Here is a 16,515-nt window from a genome sequence, read left to right as displayed (position 1 = left end):
AAACAGCATCTGGTACAAAGATGCTTTCATGAGTGTCGGGGACCATTGACATCCCCCCACGCAGAGCTGGCGAGGGAGCACATGTCCCTACCATCAAGGAACTGGAACCCACAGTTTTACCACCTCATAGGTCTTCATAACTGTTCATCCACAGGGACACTTGTCACGGGTTGAATGGTGTCCCCCAGAATTCCCAAGTTAAAGTCTTAATCTCTAGAATCTCAGAACATGACCTGATTTGGAAATGGGGTCTTTACGGATTCAATTAGTTATGATGAGGCCCATTTGTTTGACCAGTGTCCTTATGAAAAGGGGACACTGGGCACAGAGATAGACGTGCAGACAGGGAAGACGCTGGGAAGACACAGAGAGAGGACGGCATCCACCAGCCCAAGAGAGGGGCTGGAACAGACCCTCCCTCACAGCCTCAGAGAGAACCAACCCTGCAGACACCTTGACTTTGCACTTCAGGTTCTAACATTGCTGTTCAAACTACTCGGTTCATGGTTCTCCATCACGGCAGCCCCAATAAATGACAATTCCCATCTACATACCATTTATTTTCCAGAATTACAACAAGGTACCAATATGAAATGGACACTGGTCTCCTTTTATCTGATGGACAGGACGGAGGAAGAGTCAATAGATCACACAGGAGAGAGACAACAAGAGCATAAAGTAGTCATTTTTTTTTAAATGGCCACAGGGAAACTCATTATTAAAATGATCTAAGCAGAGAGACACCATAGAACATTTAAAATTCTAGTTAATTTGAAATAGATTTATCTTATCCAAAGAAAAATTTGATTTTTGTTGTTGTTGTTGTTGTTGTTGTTGTTAGTTTGTTTAACGAGTAGTCTTCTTTCGGTAAGGTTGTTCACTGATTTTTTTCCTTAAACGTAAATTGACCTGGTAGAAAGAAGCACAATCTTGATCTCTTGGGAGTGATCTCTTGGGAGGGGGCTGAGGTAACTCTCTCTTCTCAGGGAGGCAGGCTGGTGCAGGAGAAACAGAGCACGTTGGACTCCCATCAAATCTGGATCAAGTTCTAGTTCCGCTCCCTACTAGCTGTGTGACAATAGATCGATGCACTACCTCTCTGGGCTTCGATTTCCTTGTATGTGGGGGGGGGGATACCAATAGGGCCCATCCCACGGTCTCTTGAGCATTAAGTGAAATAATGCCTTCAAGAACTTCCAGGATGGTGCTGAGCACAGGGCAGGAATATCTTAAACATAAGTTTTTACTCTTCTGTCAGTCAAATGAATAAATAAATGTCCAGTCTGCCCTTGTTTGCGGATCTTAAGAAACTTGCCCAAGGTCACACAGCTAGTAAATAAGAGAACCAGAAGAGCACCCAACCCTGTGCATTTTTCTGCTGCTAGCCCTGGGGAACTTCTGTGTACTAGTGTTGGACCAGGGCTACCGCAACCCATCCGACCCAGACCCTGCCCTCAAGGAGCTCACAGTCTAACACAGGAGAAATGAAGATTCACGTATAGCACTGTGGGCAGGGAACCATCCCCACCTTTGGAGCGGTGTGGGAGACAGAAGAGGGTCATCACCTCTGGAGGGAGGGGAAGGATCAAGAAAGCTTCCCGGGCAGTTACATAATAGTGCACACCCAAAGGGGCTCATCCAGCTCAGGGCCGGGCACACAGCAGGGACTCATTAACTGCTGGATGGACGGAGAGACAGAAGGGAGCACACGATGAAGGGTAAAGGGTAGCTGGCTGGCTCCCTGTAGAGCGGCTGCATGGAGAGATGGATGGGCAGGTGGTAGGGTGAATGAGATGGTGGAGGGTGGGAAGACAAGCGGATGGGTGCAAGTGGGTGGTCCGTGGGTGGACAGGTGGTTGGGTGGATGAGAAGGTGGACAGATGGCTGGTGGGGTGACTGTGTTGGAGGATGGGTAGATGAGGTGTGTGACTGGCTAGCTGTGCCTTTAGGTGGGTAGGTGACTGATGGAACCAGGATGGATGGATAAGGTTGCTGGGGTTGGATGAGTGGATGGAGAGGAAGACTGGAAATGAAGGAGCTGGTGACTTAACACGTGGCTGTAGAATAAAGTTAGAGAAAAATCAACAAATCATGCATGCCCTGGGTTGCGGCCACTTACCGGGCTACAGTGGCCAGCATCGGCGTTGCTGTGTGCGCTCTCCCTTGGGGCCTGGGCCCCCAGGGCCTCTCGCAGGCTCTGGTTTTGCTGCGCGAGGTCCTCCACCTGGCCCTGCAGGCCGATCTCCGACAGCTTGAGCTCATAGATGTAACAGCGCAGATCCTCCAGCTGCACGCGGAGCCGGCGCTCGGTGGCGCGCTGCTCCCGAAGCCGGCGCTCCGCCTCTTCCCGCTCCTGCTCCCCGCGCTCCGCCCGCGCCTGCAGAGCGCGCAGCTCCGCTGCCTCGCCGGGGTCACCCCGGGGGCCGGCCGGGCCGAGTCTGCCGGGGCTGCCTGGGGCCGGGACATCCAGCTCGGCCAGCAAGAGGCCAGCCGCGCGACACAGGCGCCGCACGTCCCGCTCCAGCAGCTGCACCTGCTCCCGCAGGCCTCGCTCCTGCTCGCGAACCAGGCCCAGCTGGAGACACTGGGTCCGCCGGCAGCGCTCCAGAGCCGCCGCCTGCCGCCCCAGCGCCTCGTCCTTGCGCCGCAGCCGCTCCCGCAGCCGCCGCAGCCGCCACTGCTGCCGCCGAGCTGCGCGCTCCTTTTCCAGAACCTACAAGTTGGCGGTGGATGAGGGCGTAAGGAAGCCAGCCCAGGGGACACACCGTCGCCCACACTGTTTTTATTTTAAACTTCCATATTTTTGTGCATGGGTTTTTTTTTTCGTGCATTAATTTTGCATTAAAATATTGCATCAAATATTTATTTCATTACTGAGATTTTACAGGGGAGGAGTACCTCCCTTACCTCACCCTCCTAGGAGCCCCGCACACCGGGAGTTCCCTGGGCTCTTGCAAGGAAATTGTGTGCTGGGCTGCCTGGGCATCAGCTGGGGCACATGGAGAAGGCCGCCCCCGTGATTTTAGTACTGAATACCTCCACACCACTTTGTAAAGAGCTGCCGCCTAGACCTGCCTGAGTTTCCCCACGTCCACCCAGGACCTCCCAGATCTCTCCATTTCCCTAACCCTAAAGGGTTAATGCCTGGCCCTGCAAAGGTCAGCCCTGGTTTCTGGCTGATGAGATACAGCACACAGCTGTTCCTTATTGTGCATAGCCCCAAGCACCAGGCACCGCACCGTTACTGTCCCCTTGGAGTGCTCAGAAGCAGCTAGCACAATCCCACTGTGCTACAAGTCACCACGGCTAGAATTTGAACTTCTGTGTATCTGACTCAAGGCTTTTTCCTCAAAGTCTGGACAATATATCTCTCTGTTCTTGGTCCCAGCCCTCTGCTGGCCCTGGAGCTGGCACTGAGTGAGCTGGACTAGAGTGACCCGGCCACGGTGAAAACGGGAGTCCTTGCCCATTTCTACGCAGGTGGCGCCGTGTCCTTTTTAAGCTCTGTCTCAGCCCCGAGTGCCTGCTGACCGCCGACTGCTGCTGTGGCCCAGGAGAGCCTGCAGAAAACACAGCACAGAGCGCGGTGGAAGAAATAAGCCCAGGGATGGCCTGGCAGGCTCTGACAGCTGGTTCTTGGGGGCCATGGGGCAGATGAAGATGGAGTCCCAATTCCCTGGCGGGAAAACTGCTCCCAGTTATCCCAGAATCAGCTCCATCACCTGACTGGTCTGCCTTTATTGGCTTTCAGAAGGATGACGGGTCACTACAGAAACAAGGTCACTTTGCATATGCAAATGATTTCCTGGGACCATGACAACAAGAGGGCAAAACTGCCATTTGGCAAATATCAGGTACGCAAGGCAGAAAAACCTCATCCATGCGCTCCTACAAAACTTTCTCTGAAATGCAGACACCATGGAGGAGCTGTAGCTGGGCCAAGCGGTCTCGAAGGGATGCTGAGCAGGCACCCCTGCCCCTCAGAACTTGTGCCCCTCATCTGGAACTGAGGTTGCCTGACAGGTCTTCCCAGGAAAGTATTCATCACATGACATGGTAATAAGGACATGGATGCAGAAGAGACCACAATGTCACACAGACCTGCTGGTCCCGGGGTGCCCCTGAGTCCCCCGACAGCACTGTCCCTGCTCGCACCCTCCTCCTCTGTCTCCCCATCACACTGGGAGCATCCTGTGACTCCAGGGCTGTGGCTGAGACCCCCTGGAAATCCTACATGGATTTAGGGCATGGCCCAACACATCTTTATTGAGGTATTTTCCACGGGGAGATGACATTCTTCACGGTGGGGTCTCTTACGACGCCACTACATTGCACTGGATGGCTCCTCTCAGGACACCAGTGAGGGCATGCTGGGGGAGCAGAGGACAAGTAACTGTAATTTTCTGTACCCAGAGTTCAATGCAGAGGGGAAAATGCCATCCGCATGTCTCCCTGGCATCTGGAAGACGAATTTCAGTTTCAGTGAGTTCCTCATCTCTCCACCCTCCACGTCTGACTCCATTCACGCCCAAATCAGGGCTTCTCTGGCTATTTGGACTGCCCCCACTCTGGGAACCACACTTTCAGCCCATGTCCCGTGACATGCACACGTGTGCCACGGAAACAAATTTCACAGAACAGCATTCCTTGTACGCTAATGCCCTTTCTTATTTCCTAGTTGATCTTGTTTTTAAAATGCTGGTTGCAACAGGGAACTGGTCTGACAACCCACAAGCGGGCTTCCACCTACAGCTGGACGGTCACTGCTGGACTCTCTGGGGTTGGGGGGTGGCAGCGGGGAGGCTTTGAGAGCTGCATACAGCCATCCTGGGAGCCTGTCGTTTCTGCCTCTGCAGTGTTCCCCAAGTGTCCCCTACCTCCAGACTCCACTGCCCCTGGAATCTTGTAATAAAGGCTAATATTTCTGAAAGCAGCTGGTGTTATTTACTGCAACTACTGTGTTTTACAAGTACTAACTCACTCAGCCCACACAACAGCCCCAGACAGTTGGGACTATATCATTCCCATTTCCACAGAGGAGGAAACTGAGACCCAGAGAGGTTAAATCACTTGCCGCAGGTCACACAGCCAGGGAGTGGCAGAGTCACGGTTTGGCACCAGTCACTGCTTGTCCAAAACACTAATTTGTCCCCGTGCCTCCCTCTCTCTCTCTCTCCCATGCAATTAGAATAATTGCCCCAAAACCTTATCCTGAGCCTCTCCTGTCAAAATCCCCTAAAGCCTGCTCCTCGTTGCAGTTAATATTTGGTCCACACCACGGTCCTGGCAACCTGGCCCTTCTGGAACCCTCCAGTTTCGCCAGCGCCCTCTCTGCACCTTCACCCTCTGCTCTGGCTCCAGTATGTTCTCCCACACTCCTGTGCCCGTGCACAGGCTGTTACCCACACCTCACACGCCCTTCCCTCAAGGGCCAACTCAGTTGGCTCAGTTCTCTGTATCTCCCCTCTACCCTTGACTCCATGCACACACCATGTGCCTGCACCTTTCCCCTGACACCTGGCATCCAACTGGGGAGGTCCTTGTCTCCTATCCATGTCCGCACCTGCATGCCAGCTCCCAAGAGCAGGGACCCTACATTAGTCATCAGCTTGCCCCTAGGCCAGAGCTGGCTTCCCTGGGGCATGGAAATAAACTTCTGACCCAAGCTCACAGTGAGCGCACGGCCCCTACAGGTCAACCAATGCTCTCACCAACCCACTCCTTCTGGCGGATCCCAGCCGGGACCCTGGGGAGGCAGACAAGGTGGGATGTGGATCCCATTGTACAGGTGGGGCAGCTGAGGCCCAGAGAGGCCCCGGGAACTTGCCCCTGCCTGCATTGTTGGAATGAGGTCCCCTCTAAACCCCCTGGCTAGGCTTTTCCAGCATCCCACCCCACCCACCCACTACCCACCCCCCCACCCCTGTCTTTGCTCAACGGCAGCCGCTGCCTCCTCTGAGCACATGGGTCCACCCTGCGGGGTCAAGAAACAAGTTCTGGAAAGACGAGGGGAGGCAGTACCTGGCTGGCCAGCTCCCGCCGCAGGGCTTGCAGCGTCTCCTGGGCTCGGACAGTGGCGCTCCTTTCGTGTGTCACACGGGCACCCAGCTGCTCCACCGTCCGGAGAAGGTGTCTTTCGGAGAGCTCCAGCTCCTGGATCCTGCAGTATTGAGGCAGGAAGATGCTTAATCAGGAGGCAGTAAACATGGCCCAATATTCTCACCAACACTGAGGCCAACCATCTTTTTTTTTTTTTTCCTGGTCACTGGCCAATTTGAAATTCTGACAAAATCACATTTCGTGAAACATTCATACACATGTAAGATGATCTAGACTACGTCAGAAGTACCTACGGAATAATAATGCACCATGCCTCAGGAATCTTAAGACTCTCCTTCTCCCTAAGCCAGTAATCCCGAGTTCAGGCGATACCAACAAAGAACAGAGCCAGGGACCCGTGGCCTGAGAGCTATGTCTGTGTTGTTTCGATCAACCCTCACGTTACCAGTCTGCAGGTGAGTTCCCCCACTCTTCCTTCACACGCCAGAAAACTCAGGATCCGGAGCCTGAGAAAACTCAGCATCCTAGAAGCTAGACTCACACTTTTAACTCTACGCTCCACTGCCCGGGTATTGCTTTAAGCCACCAAGTTTCAGTATTGTGTTTCCGCAGCCCTTGGGCACCAATATGCTCACAATAGGAAATGGACGATGGAATACCATTCTTCACAGATTAAGAACCAGTTAAATATTTCTACGCAGTACTGCATAGAGCAAGGAAGCAGGGAGACCCCCCGAAGGCAGGAGAAATGGTGTAGCTGCTGTTACCACCCTGGGCGGGCCGCCTGGGTTCAAGTCCCAGTCCCCCCGCCATGTGACTGGACATGTGGGTGACCATGGAGAAGTCACTGAACTGCCCTACGCCTTCATTTCCCCACCTGTAAATTGAGGATAATACTATCACCCGATCTAGGGTATTGCTTTAAGGATTAAATACGTGAATATGTAAACACCATAAAATACATCACTGGTTTTTGATGCCATGTTCCAAGATTCATTGTTTATGCACCACACCCAGTGCTCCATACAATATGTGCCCTCCTTAATACCCACCACCAGGCTCACCCATCCCCCCACCCCTTGTCTTTAAAGCATGTAAACAAATATGTAAACTGTGCCTGGAACCGAGTGAACACTCAAGGAGGATAGAGCTACTGATAGTCTTGCGGCATTTTCTGCATTTACGTTGGAGACGAAGGTAGTGAAGATGGGACTGGGTTTTCTTTCTCAAATTTCTAACTATACTCTTTGTTCTTTTTATCATAAATATTTAAAGAATTTTCTTTCCTTATTTTGGCGGGGGAGGAGCGTAGGGAGAGAGAAATTCAAGCAGACCTTGTGCTTAGCATAGAGCCCCATGTGGGGCTCGATCTCATGACCCCGAGATCATAACCCGAGCTGACACCGAGAGTCAGGTGCTTAACTGACTGAGCCACCCAGGAACCCCATAATAAATAGTTTAGAATTTTAATTCTTTCATCAAAATGAATCCCAGTATACACTACCAACCTTTACCGTACCCTGGCAAGATGACACCCATGGTCAAATTAACCCATTGTGCATTCAAATCCTGGCTTCCGCTCTTAGTGACCCTGGATAATGCAGTCTGTCCTCCCTGGCCCAGCTCCGCTCATGAAGGATGGGGTGGCCCACCTTCTGAGAACAGAGGACACAGCCCACATTTCCCCACAGGTGGATCCAGGATGCCCCCTCCCAAGTGGCCTCACTCCAGGCCCCAGTCCCAGAGGCCCCCTCCCCTCCATCACCTCCCTTCCCACCACTCTCCTTGCATGGAGGGGTCTCCTTTGGTAGGGGTTTCCCGTCATTTTCCCTGGGCCTGACGACTTTCTGGTTTTCATTGTCATCTTTCTGGAGAAAGATTTGAATCCACGACCATGTGGGGTTACACCACAGCTCTTTCTGGGGCTGGGAAGGCCCTACCTTCCCTGGGTCTCAACCCCAGGGCTGACGTGTGTCCCCTCAAATTTATATGTTGAAATCTTGCCCTCCAGCCCCTCAGAACATGACCATATTTGGAGACAGAGCCTTTACAAAGGTAGCTGAGTTGCCATGACGTCATCTGGGTGGACCCTAACCCAATCCGACTAGGGTCCTTAGAAGAAGAGGGGATTAGAACACAGACACGCACAGAGGGATGGACACGTGAGGACACGGGGAGAAGGCGACCATCTACACACCACAGAGAGAGGTCTCAGAAGGAACCTGCCTGCACCATGAACTTGGGACTTCCAGCCTCCAGGACTGTGAGACAGTACGGTTCCGTGAAGTCTCCCAGTCTGTGGTTCTCTGTTAGAGCAGCCCCAGCAAACTAACATAACTCAGCGTGCGATTCTGGGGTGGGCCGGTGCAGGCGGCAGAATGAGTGAGTGATGAATGAAGGAAGGAAGGAATGGAGGGATGGATGGACAACATCATCAAGTAACAAAACTACTTTCTTGCTATGTGAATTCCTACCTGTAAAAAGTCTTATGAAGAGGAAAAAAGATAAAAAGCACATGTTAATATAAATTTAACAGCTTGCCTTTATTAAAATGAAGGAAAACGCAAGAAAATGGTGACGTCCCAGATAAATCCAAGACGCTTGGCTGCTGAGATCATGGTAAGCCTGTCAGGGTGGATCCCAGCTGTGACCGTCCTGCATCTCCGTGTGGGATTTCCCCCAACATGCACACAGGACCCCACCTCACTCTGCCGGGCTCTGTACCGGATAATGGTAAGGAAACAGCACAGGCTAAGAGGAGGACCTGGGCTCGCATCCCAACCTCTGGACCCCGTCACTTCCACCAAGAGAACAGAACCGAGGCCAGGAAAGTCAACAGTGAGAAACAAGCGCAGAAAGTCTGTCATAAAGATGACAGAATTGCTAAAAGGCCAGACAGAGAGGACCGGCAACCCAGAGATGAGCCCCTGCCAGGTGCCTCTTTGCCCCTGCAGATTCTGGGCCTAGGACCCAGCCACCAGGCAGGGGAGGACCAGAGAGGACCCCCAAAGCATGGCTGGGACACTGCGAATTGTCATCCCGAGCAGGAGAGGGCAAAGTACCCTGGCCTCTCCCTTCCTCCTCCACTACTCCTTCAAATTGGCTGGGCCCCCATGGAAGCCAGAGTGCGGGAGCCTGGGACATGGTGCAGGCTCAGCCTCTGATGTGCGGAGCAAAGGACAGAACGGAGGAGGAACCAGAGGGGAGGATGCCCCAGGCATCACATCCTCAGCAGCAGACACAAGTCAACATACCATGTAACCCCACTAAGATGCCCAGGAGTCGATCGTTCAATACACCAAGAAGTTCCAAACATCTTATTTACCTGCTCTTTAGCTCGGACTCAGACATCGTGTACTGGTCCACAGCGGCCAACAGCCTCTGCTCGGAGGATTCCGGCTGCTTCCTGAGTGTGCCTGTGTCCACGTCGGGGCTCCCAGCGGCTTCGTCCTCAGGACAGCCCCGTTCCTCACCACTGTCCTCTGCGTCCTGAAATACCCAGCATGTGTCGATCTTCACATCCACGTTCATTACGTCAAACCCATCACTGCTGGGTGCCCTGACCACATAGCTGAAACTCTTCTCCGTCCGTCCTGTAGCTGTGGGCTCCATCCTGGACAAAGGTCACGGGTCACAGCTTCGTAACAGTGAGTGGATTTGCAGCACTGACTTTCTGGAGATTTCCAGATGCCTGCAGGGCCTTCAGATTGTGCAGAATACCCTTTGAGGAGGGCAAGAACAGGTGAATTATTCATGAGTGGGCCTTGGGTTTCACTCACATGCATTATACAATATGAATGAAGGCCTCTCTGTTTACAAGCTGGCAGGCCAGGACGCACCCAAAGCAAGAAAACATCGCAAAAAAGTCACTTGGAATTAAGTGTTTAACCATGGGGCGCCTGGGTGGCTCAGTGGGTTAAAGCCTCTGCCTTCGGCTCAGGTCATGATCCCAGGGTCCTGGGATCGGGCTCCACATCAGGCTCTCTGCTAGGCGGGGAGCCTGCTTCCCCCTCTCTCTCTCTCTGCCTGTCTCTCTGCCTATTTGTGATCTGTCTGTCAAATAAATAAATAAAATCTTAAAAAATAAATAAATGTTTAACCATGCGCACAGAGAGGTAAACTGAAATTTCCAGGAAGGACCATCAGAAATATAAACTCTCAGTGGTGCAGCTCAAGTCCGACACTCAAGCTCTATGCCTCCTCTCTGAGGACAGGAAACGTCGATCAGGGACCTAGAGCTAGTGCTGCACTTCGCGTGTCACCGGAGATCTTGGTCACGTCACCCTAGCTGGTCCGACTGTGCCGCTAACCCTAGGAGGTGGGCATTATCACACCCATTCTGTAGATGGTGAGACAGAGGCTCCAGAAAGTGGAGGGCCTTGTCCAGGCCTCATCTAGGAGAAATGCTAGAGTCAGGATTCAAACCCGGGTCTGAATCCAAAACTCGGGAGGTGAGAAATGAACGCACCACGAGGCCGGCAGGAACAAACATGTCCTACGGGAGGGAGCTGGGGGCTGGAGGCACTCGGGATGGTAGGCTGCAACTGGAAGAGGTGGGCACAGGATTCTACCAGGCAGAGGCAGCCTGGGGGGGCCCAGCCCCATGGCAGCATCAGGACAGATGAAGGGAGTGGCCAGCCCTGTGGGTACTCAAAGGGGAAATGAGGAAGGACAGAAGGTGGCTTGGGGCCATGCCCATGTGGGCCTTGAGCTCAAGGGCAAAGACTTTGCCACCTCTCTGGAGGGACGGGGGAGGGGCGGCGGTATATGGGAGTGTTTAGAGGCTGGGAGGGCCTGCTCAGATGTTGCTTTGAGGACGGAGGTCTCTGGGACATGCAGGAGGTGACAAGAGGCTTTTGCCAGCTTTCTGACCCAGGGATGTCTCTCTGAAGGGCTTGGGGACCATCTCTTTGGAATGCAAACATTCAAGGAAATTAGAACCCCATCTCCCAGGTCCTGTGGGAGGCGAGGGGCCCGACTTCAGGGGTGCCTGCCTCCACACCCCATAGCCACCCTGGCATAAAGATGAGAAAAGTTTCATTCTCCTTTGTATAAAAAAATAAAAAAGATGAAAATTGAGAAGAAGATAAACCTTAAGAGATGCTGTTAACTCCAGGGAACAAACAGGGTTGCTGGGGGATGGGGTAACCAGGTGTCGGGCATTAAGGGTGGCACATGATGTGATGAGCACTGGGTGTGATATGCAACTGATGAGTCACTGAACTCCTTCTCTGAAACTAACAACAAAAACAAAAGCAAAAACAAACCAACTCAACAAACACAGAGGGCCACCCCAATGGCAAGGTGGATTTAGGGTGACCAGTGGGTAACAGATGGCACTGTCAAGTCCTCTTATTGGAGAACTGACCGCTATTATCCTGAGGACACGTGCGGGATGGATTGTAGCGGCTTGGCTAGTAAAGGGGTGAGATTTCTTTCTGTCTTTGCAAATCTCTGAGCAAAGCACCTGAAATGTGCATCACACTCTATTTGCTGTTCCTTTAAGAATAAACATGCTTTCTTTCTTGTCTACCTCCATGGAGAGGTTTTCTGGGTTGGGAGAAGATTTTGTTTTTAAGTGTACTTCTCCATCAGTGACCAGTGTGCTAGGGTGACCCACAGGGCTTGTGACAGACATGGACTGGCCCAAGGTGATGGGTTGGGGTGTCAGCTGAGCGGGGATATAGTTAGGCATCTGGACCACACTGTCTGGGGCTAAATCTCATCTCCAGTCTCAGATGGGATCCTGGGAAAATTACTTAACTGCTGGGCATAGTCTGGGGGTCATAGTTTGGGGTCTGCAGAAGCCCCCAAGAGCTCTTAGACAATCTCAGGGAGGAGCACCCCAAACTGGCAGACCTCTAGCAGGTTCTGGTTGAATGTGAGAAAACAGGCGAAAACAAACATGTCATTGTACTAGGACCATCGGGCAAGATTCCACGGGTCACAAACTGGCTATGGAAAGTGCTGGAAAAGCAGGAGACCCAGACTGGGAGACTTTCAGCCTATATAGGCTGGAAGGACAGGGAAGAAAGGGGGAAGGAGTGGTCAGTGGGAGGAAAGCTAAAGAATTTGCTCAGATACGTGTTGAGCTCACGCTAAAGCCCAGTGTTCATCTCTCCAAGGTCACCTGACAAGGTGCCCCATGCACCTGCAGCTGGCTCCCCCCCATAGGGCCACAAACTGTGCTGGGAGCAGTCAGGAAATCCCATGCCTTTTGGATGAGCTAACCCCAGAAACATCAGTGTAACACACATGCCCCACCTTCTGCATTTCACAGAAGTCCCACTCATGACATGCCAGGGAGGGCAATTATATCTGTGAGCATCAGGTGCCAAGATGAAGGAGGGCCAGCAGCCATGTCCTTGTGCCATATGTGGACCCACTCATCTTGGCTTGACAGGGACTTACCCCACTTTCAAACTAGAAGTCCCACATCCCAAACAAGGATGGTCTGTCAGCCTGCGTGGCTGGTCTCATGGCCCACAGCGCCACCAGAACAGTGGGGGGGCGGGGACACAGGGGTGACCCCTGGACTTCCCTGCCCAGCTCTGCACAGGTTGCCACTGGCCACAGAGGAGGCAGGAATGAAGGGGATGGGCTGCACCATGTACCAGGAACTTGACAGGGCTCTCCCTACAGCCTCCCCAGCAGATCTGTGAGGAGGGTGGTGGGAAAGGGTGGACCCAACCCTTCTCCTTCCTGTACAAGACACTAACCCAGGGTTTTCCTGACCTTGTAGTTCTTCTGTCCCAGGAACCACACCCACGGGGGACTTTGTGCTATGAGGCAGCCATGAGGGGTGTACACTACCCTCCCACCCCAGGAATGGAGGGCTGTGATGAAGTCCAGGTACAGGTCTACTGGGCCACCAGAGCTCTGAGGTCCCATGACTACAATGCCTCTTGGAACTGGCCTGTCCCTGGCAGGAACCTTGGAAGCAATGCCCGGGACAGTCACAAGAAACACTGACTCCTGTTGGGGACTTGGGGTTTCGAAGCCAGGGCCGCCCCCATACCTGCTTGTGTGTCTCATTCCCTTGCACCTGCGCTGTCTCAGAGAATGGGTCCTGGTCCCCCAGGGATTGGATGGTCTCCTTTGTGGACGAGTCCCATTGAGGGAGTCATGGATGCTGCCTATCACATGTCCTGCCAGGATCCGGGAGTCCTATGGGTCTGCCTAGTTATGCCTCACAGAAACAAGAGGCAAGGCATTGCATGGGAACCATCACCCCCATCCCCATCTTCTGAGAAGAAGTTATGACTCCGAGCAGCAAGTACTTTGCCTGTGTCTGCCGTGGGAAAGGGGCCAGGCTGGGAGTGGACCCAGATGGGCCTGACTTCAAAGCCAACAGCATTCCTGTCCTGTTGTCTGAGTAGGAAAGCTGAGCAGACAGAAGGATGGGGACGGGAGGGCATGAGGACCACACTCCTGGACGCTCTTGCAACAGGGAGAAGACAGACACTCTGTGCCACAGAAAACTTTCCAAGACCCGTGTGCAGCTCCCGGACTTCTATCTACTAAGTTAGCAAAGCAGGGGCTCTCGGTGCTGCCTGGAGCCCAGCGGAAGCAGACGGGTGTTCCTTTGCACTCACTGCCTGGTTCCACACTCCCTTCATCACCCAGGATGCTCAGTTGTCTGTCTTCAAGCAAAGACATCGGTTCATTCACATTTGGATACCAAATACTGGTAAGTCGTGGGGGCTGGTGTGGCAGGTGCTTTGGGTTTAGATTTCAACAGAGAATGGTCACTTCTCAGCTGTCCTGGTATGCGTTTGCTCAGAGCCCCTCCCCCGCAACTCTTTCATTTGCTTTGGACATCCCGCCCCATCTGGCGGGGGCACCTCTTCTGTGCCTACTGCAACCTCCTTCTCCATCCTTGGTTTGCCCTTCTGAGAACTTCCAGCCCCTCTGCTGGGCTCCCATCTCCACGGGGCTCCTCAGAGCCTCAATCTCAGTCACTTGGTTTTCTCCAAAGGTTCTTCTTCCTAGAAATCCCAGGGTTGCTCTCGCAGCCGGTCCTTGGGATCCGCCTGGCCCTGCTGGTTCTCCCAGGGCGCTTGTCCTCTCCTTCGCACCTTCTGTTTCCCTTCACCCCTCCTAATTTCACATGTCTCCTTCCAGAAGTTTAGGAGAGAATGGTCGCATGAGCAGGGGTTTCTTTGGGAGACGCTCACCCACCTACCCCACCCGCCCTAGAATAACAGCACCAGCAACACCCCCAAGCCACTTCCCTTCCCAGGGGCTCCCTCTGGGGCCAACTCTCGCCAGCTCCTGCCTGTCCTCCCTGCTGCCCCACTCTGTCTCCTAGGAGGTTCCATTCCAAGGCCAGGCTCCTGAGGTCAGGGAGGGCTCCCTCCTCCACGACGGTCAGATCGTGGCCCTGGTGTCAGAGGGAGGCTGGTTCCCCATGGATGCTCCATGCTACACTCCACCTGCTAGCATTTTCCCTCGACAGTGCCTTGCAAATTACAACCTAGATGAAAGGCTGCCTGAGAACGGTGTGGTCTGTGTCCACCTTCTCATTCCTCATTCCATGTGGCCCCAGGGAGAGTCATGCTCTGGGACTGTCGCCGTGTCACACCCACAAAAGCGGTGGAGCCTGTGGCTTCTTTCTCGGAAATCTGAGGTCCTCGGATCTGCCCTCCACAGTGGGTGACTCTCCAGTCCCTCCTCAGAGTCCTGCTCGCTCTTGCTCTCTCTCTCCCTCCCTCCCTGGTCTTCACCTAATGGATCTGAAGGGATTTGCTGACCAGGGTTTGAACTTGGGTTCGAATCACAGGGACATTTGCAAGTCACTCTGGCTGACAGATTCCAGGGTACACAGAGCACAGTTCATGGAGACATATGTACATAGGTCTATGTCCAGCTGGACATGCCCCCGTGGCCGGGGGGCGGGGGACATGCAGAGCAGGGACAAGGACTCTGGCCTGGCCCCTGACAGTGCAGCGGCCCTCCAGTGACTCAGTTTCTAGTAATTGCACTTAGTTTCCTGGTATTCAGGTCTCTGCCCCTCAGGCTTGGAACGTGCCAGAGTGGGGACTCAGATGAGGCCCCGAGCTTGACAAAAATCCCCATCGTCTTCGGGGCTCCTGCAGCTCGGCCCAGCCGGGACCCAGCCATGGATCCAAAAGGCCTCCTCATCGAGTACTCGTGGATTCTGTGTTCAGTCTCTGGCTTGAAGTAGCTTGTTTTGCTGTTGAATTTTGGTTTGAGTGGGGCTGGGGTTGCCGTGGGGACTCAACATATTCCATAAGCAATTTTTCTATCCTGTAAGATTAAAAAATAATTTGCAGTGTTGTAAGAATTGAGGGTTAAAAAAGGTTGGGGAAGCCCCTGGCTTATCTGCCCCAACGGCCCCCGCTGCTGGCCCAATCTCTCCAGCTGAGCCCACTGAGTGACTTTCCCTGACAATGTAGGGAAAGAGGAAATGGGACTCAGATGGCCTGTCCTCCAGTACCTGACCCTCCCCCCTCACGGTTACCCACACTTCCCATCTGATTAGACCCGGGAACCGCCCTTCACTCACTACACAAACACCGCCTGAATGTCCACCACATGCCAAGCACTGGCCTAGGCTGTGGGACCCAGAAGATACAAGGCAAAACCCTGTGCTCAGAGGCCAGGCTCAGGGTTCCCATGAGAATATCAGTCACGGAAGAAACCAGGAGCAGAGCTCAGCCTGGGGATCAGGCCAGCTAGTGGGCACTATGGGCAGAACTGTGGAACTGTAGATCCAGTGGATCTGGAAGAACCCCACCACCCCACCTCCTAGCCCTAGCCCCAAGGAGGGCACTCAGAGCAAAGAGAATGGGGGAGGACATGGGTGCCCAAGCAGGAACTTGGGTGAGAGCTGGGTCCTGGGGCCAGGCAGGGCAGAGAAGGACCAACTGCTCTGATGGCTTCCGTCCCAGGTCCCTGAGCAACAGAACCAGGCACAGGGCTGGGAGGGGCGGGGGACAGGGAGCTGGGGGGCTTGCCACATAGGCTTCCTGGGTATTTTATATTCAGGTCATGGACTTGCCCATCAGTCCACTGCTCCTGAAGACCCCTGACCCCAGAAACCCGCGATGGTCTGGTCCAAAGGCAATAGAGAACAACAGAAACTAAGCCAGAATAGAAAGAAACTTTGGAAAAACCACAATCCCCAGCCCTTTTGGAAGATGAACTACAACAAGGCAGCAACCAGGTCCCCACTGTCCCTTCTCCACAACGAGCTTTCCCAACCTCCCTGGAGGGGCGGGACTCTCCAGTGACCCTGGTGTTCCCCCTCCCTCATCTCGCCCCAGGGCACTGGGTCCCTGAGGAATCTGCCACAGACCACCTTCCCCAGAGTCTTGTCACTCAAGGAATGTCATGGTCAGAAATGGGAGAAATTCTCCTTTCTGGAAAATCATCATGTTTATCTGTGAAATTGAAGGGATACCAACCCGGGTTCTTTGCTCACTGAAGTCA

At 53.4% G+C, this 16,515-nt stretch overlaps 1 protein-coding gene across 1 annotated transcript in view; it reads right to left on the bottom strand.

Moving 5' to 3' along the window:
* The window catches only part of LOC308338341 (uncharacterized protein C4orf50), a gene marked incomplete at both ends in the record, with an annotated part of 48,125 nt that extends 38,453 nt beyond the window's left edge, over positions 1 to 9,672 (bottom strand). Inside the window, 3 exons of the mRNA XM_080796351.1 lie at positions 2,120 to 2,713; positions 6,022 to 6,160; positions 9,386 to 9,672. Coding sequence (XP_080652477.1) covers positions 2,120 to 2,713; positions 6,022 to 6,160; positions 9,386 to 9,672 — 1,020 coding nt within the window. The remainder of the gene's footprint in view (positions 1 to 2,119; positions 2,714 to 6,021; positions 6,161 to 9,385) is intronic.
* Between the last annotated feature and the right edge of the window lie 6,843 nt (positions 9,673 to 16,515).

Source organism: Martes martes (assembly GCF_963455335.1).
Source record: "Martes martes genome assembly, chromosome: 2".
Lineage (NCBI taxonomy): Eukaryota > Metazoa > Chordata > Mammalia > Carnivora > Mustelidae > Martes > Martes martes.
Note: the sequence above shows the minus strand (reverse complement) of the source record. Positions and strands in the feature narration are given on the sequence as shown.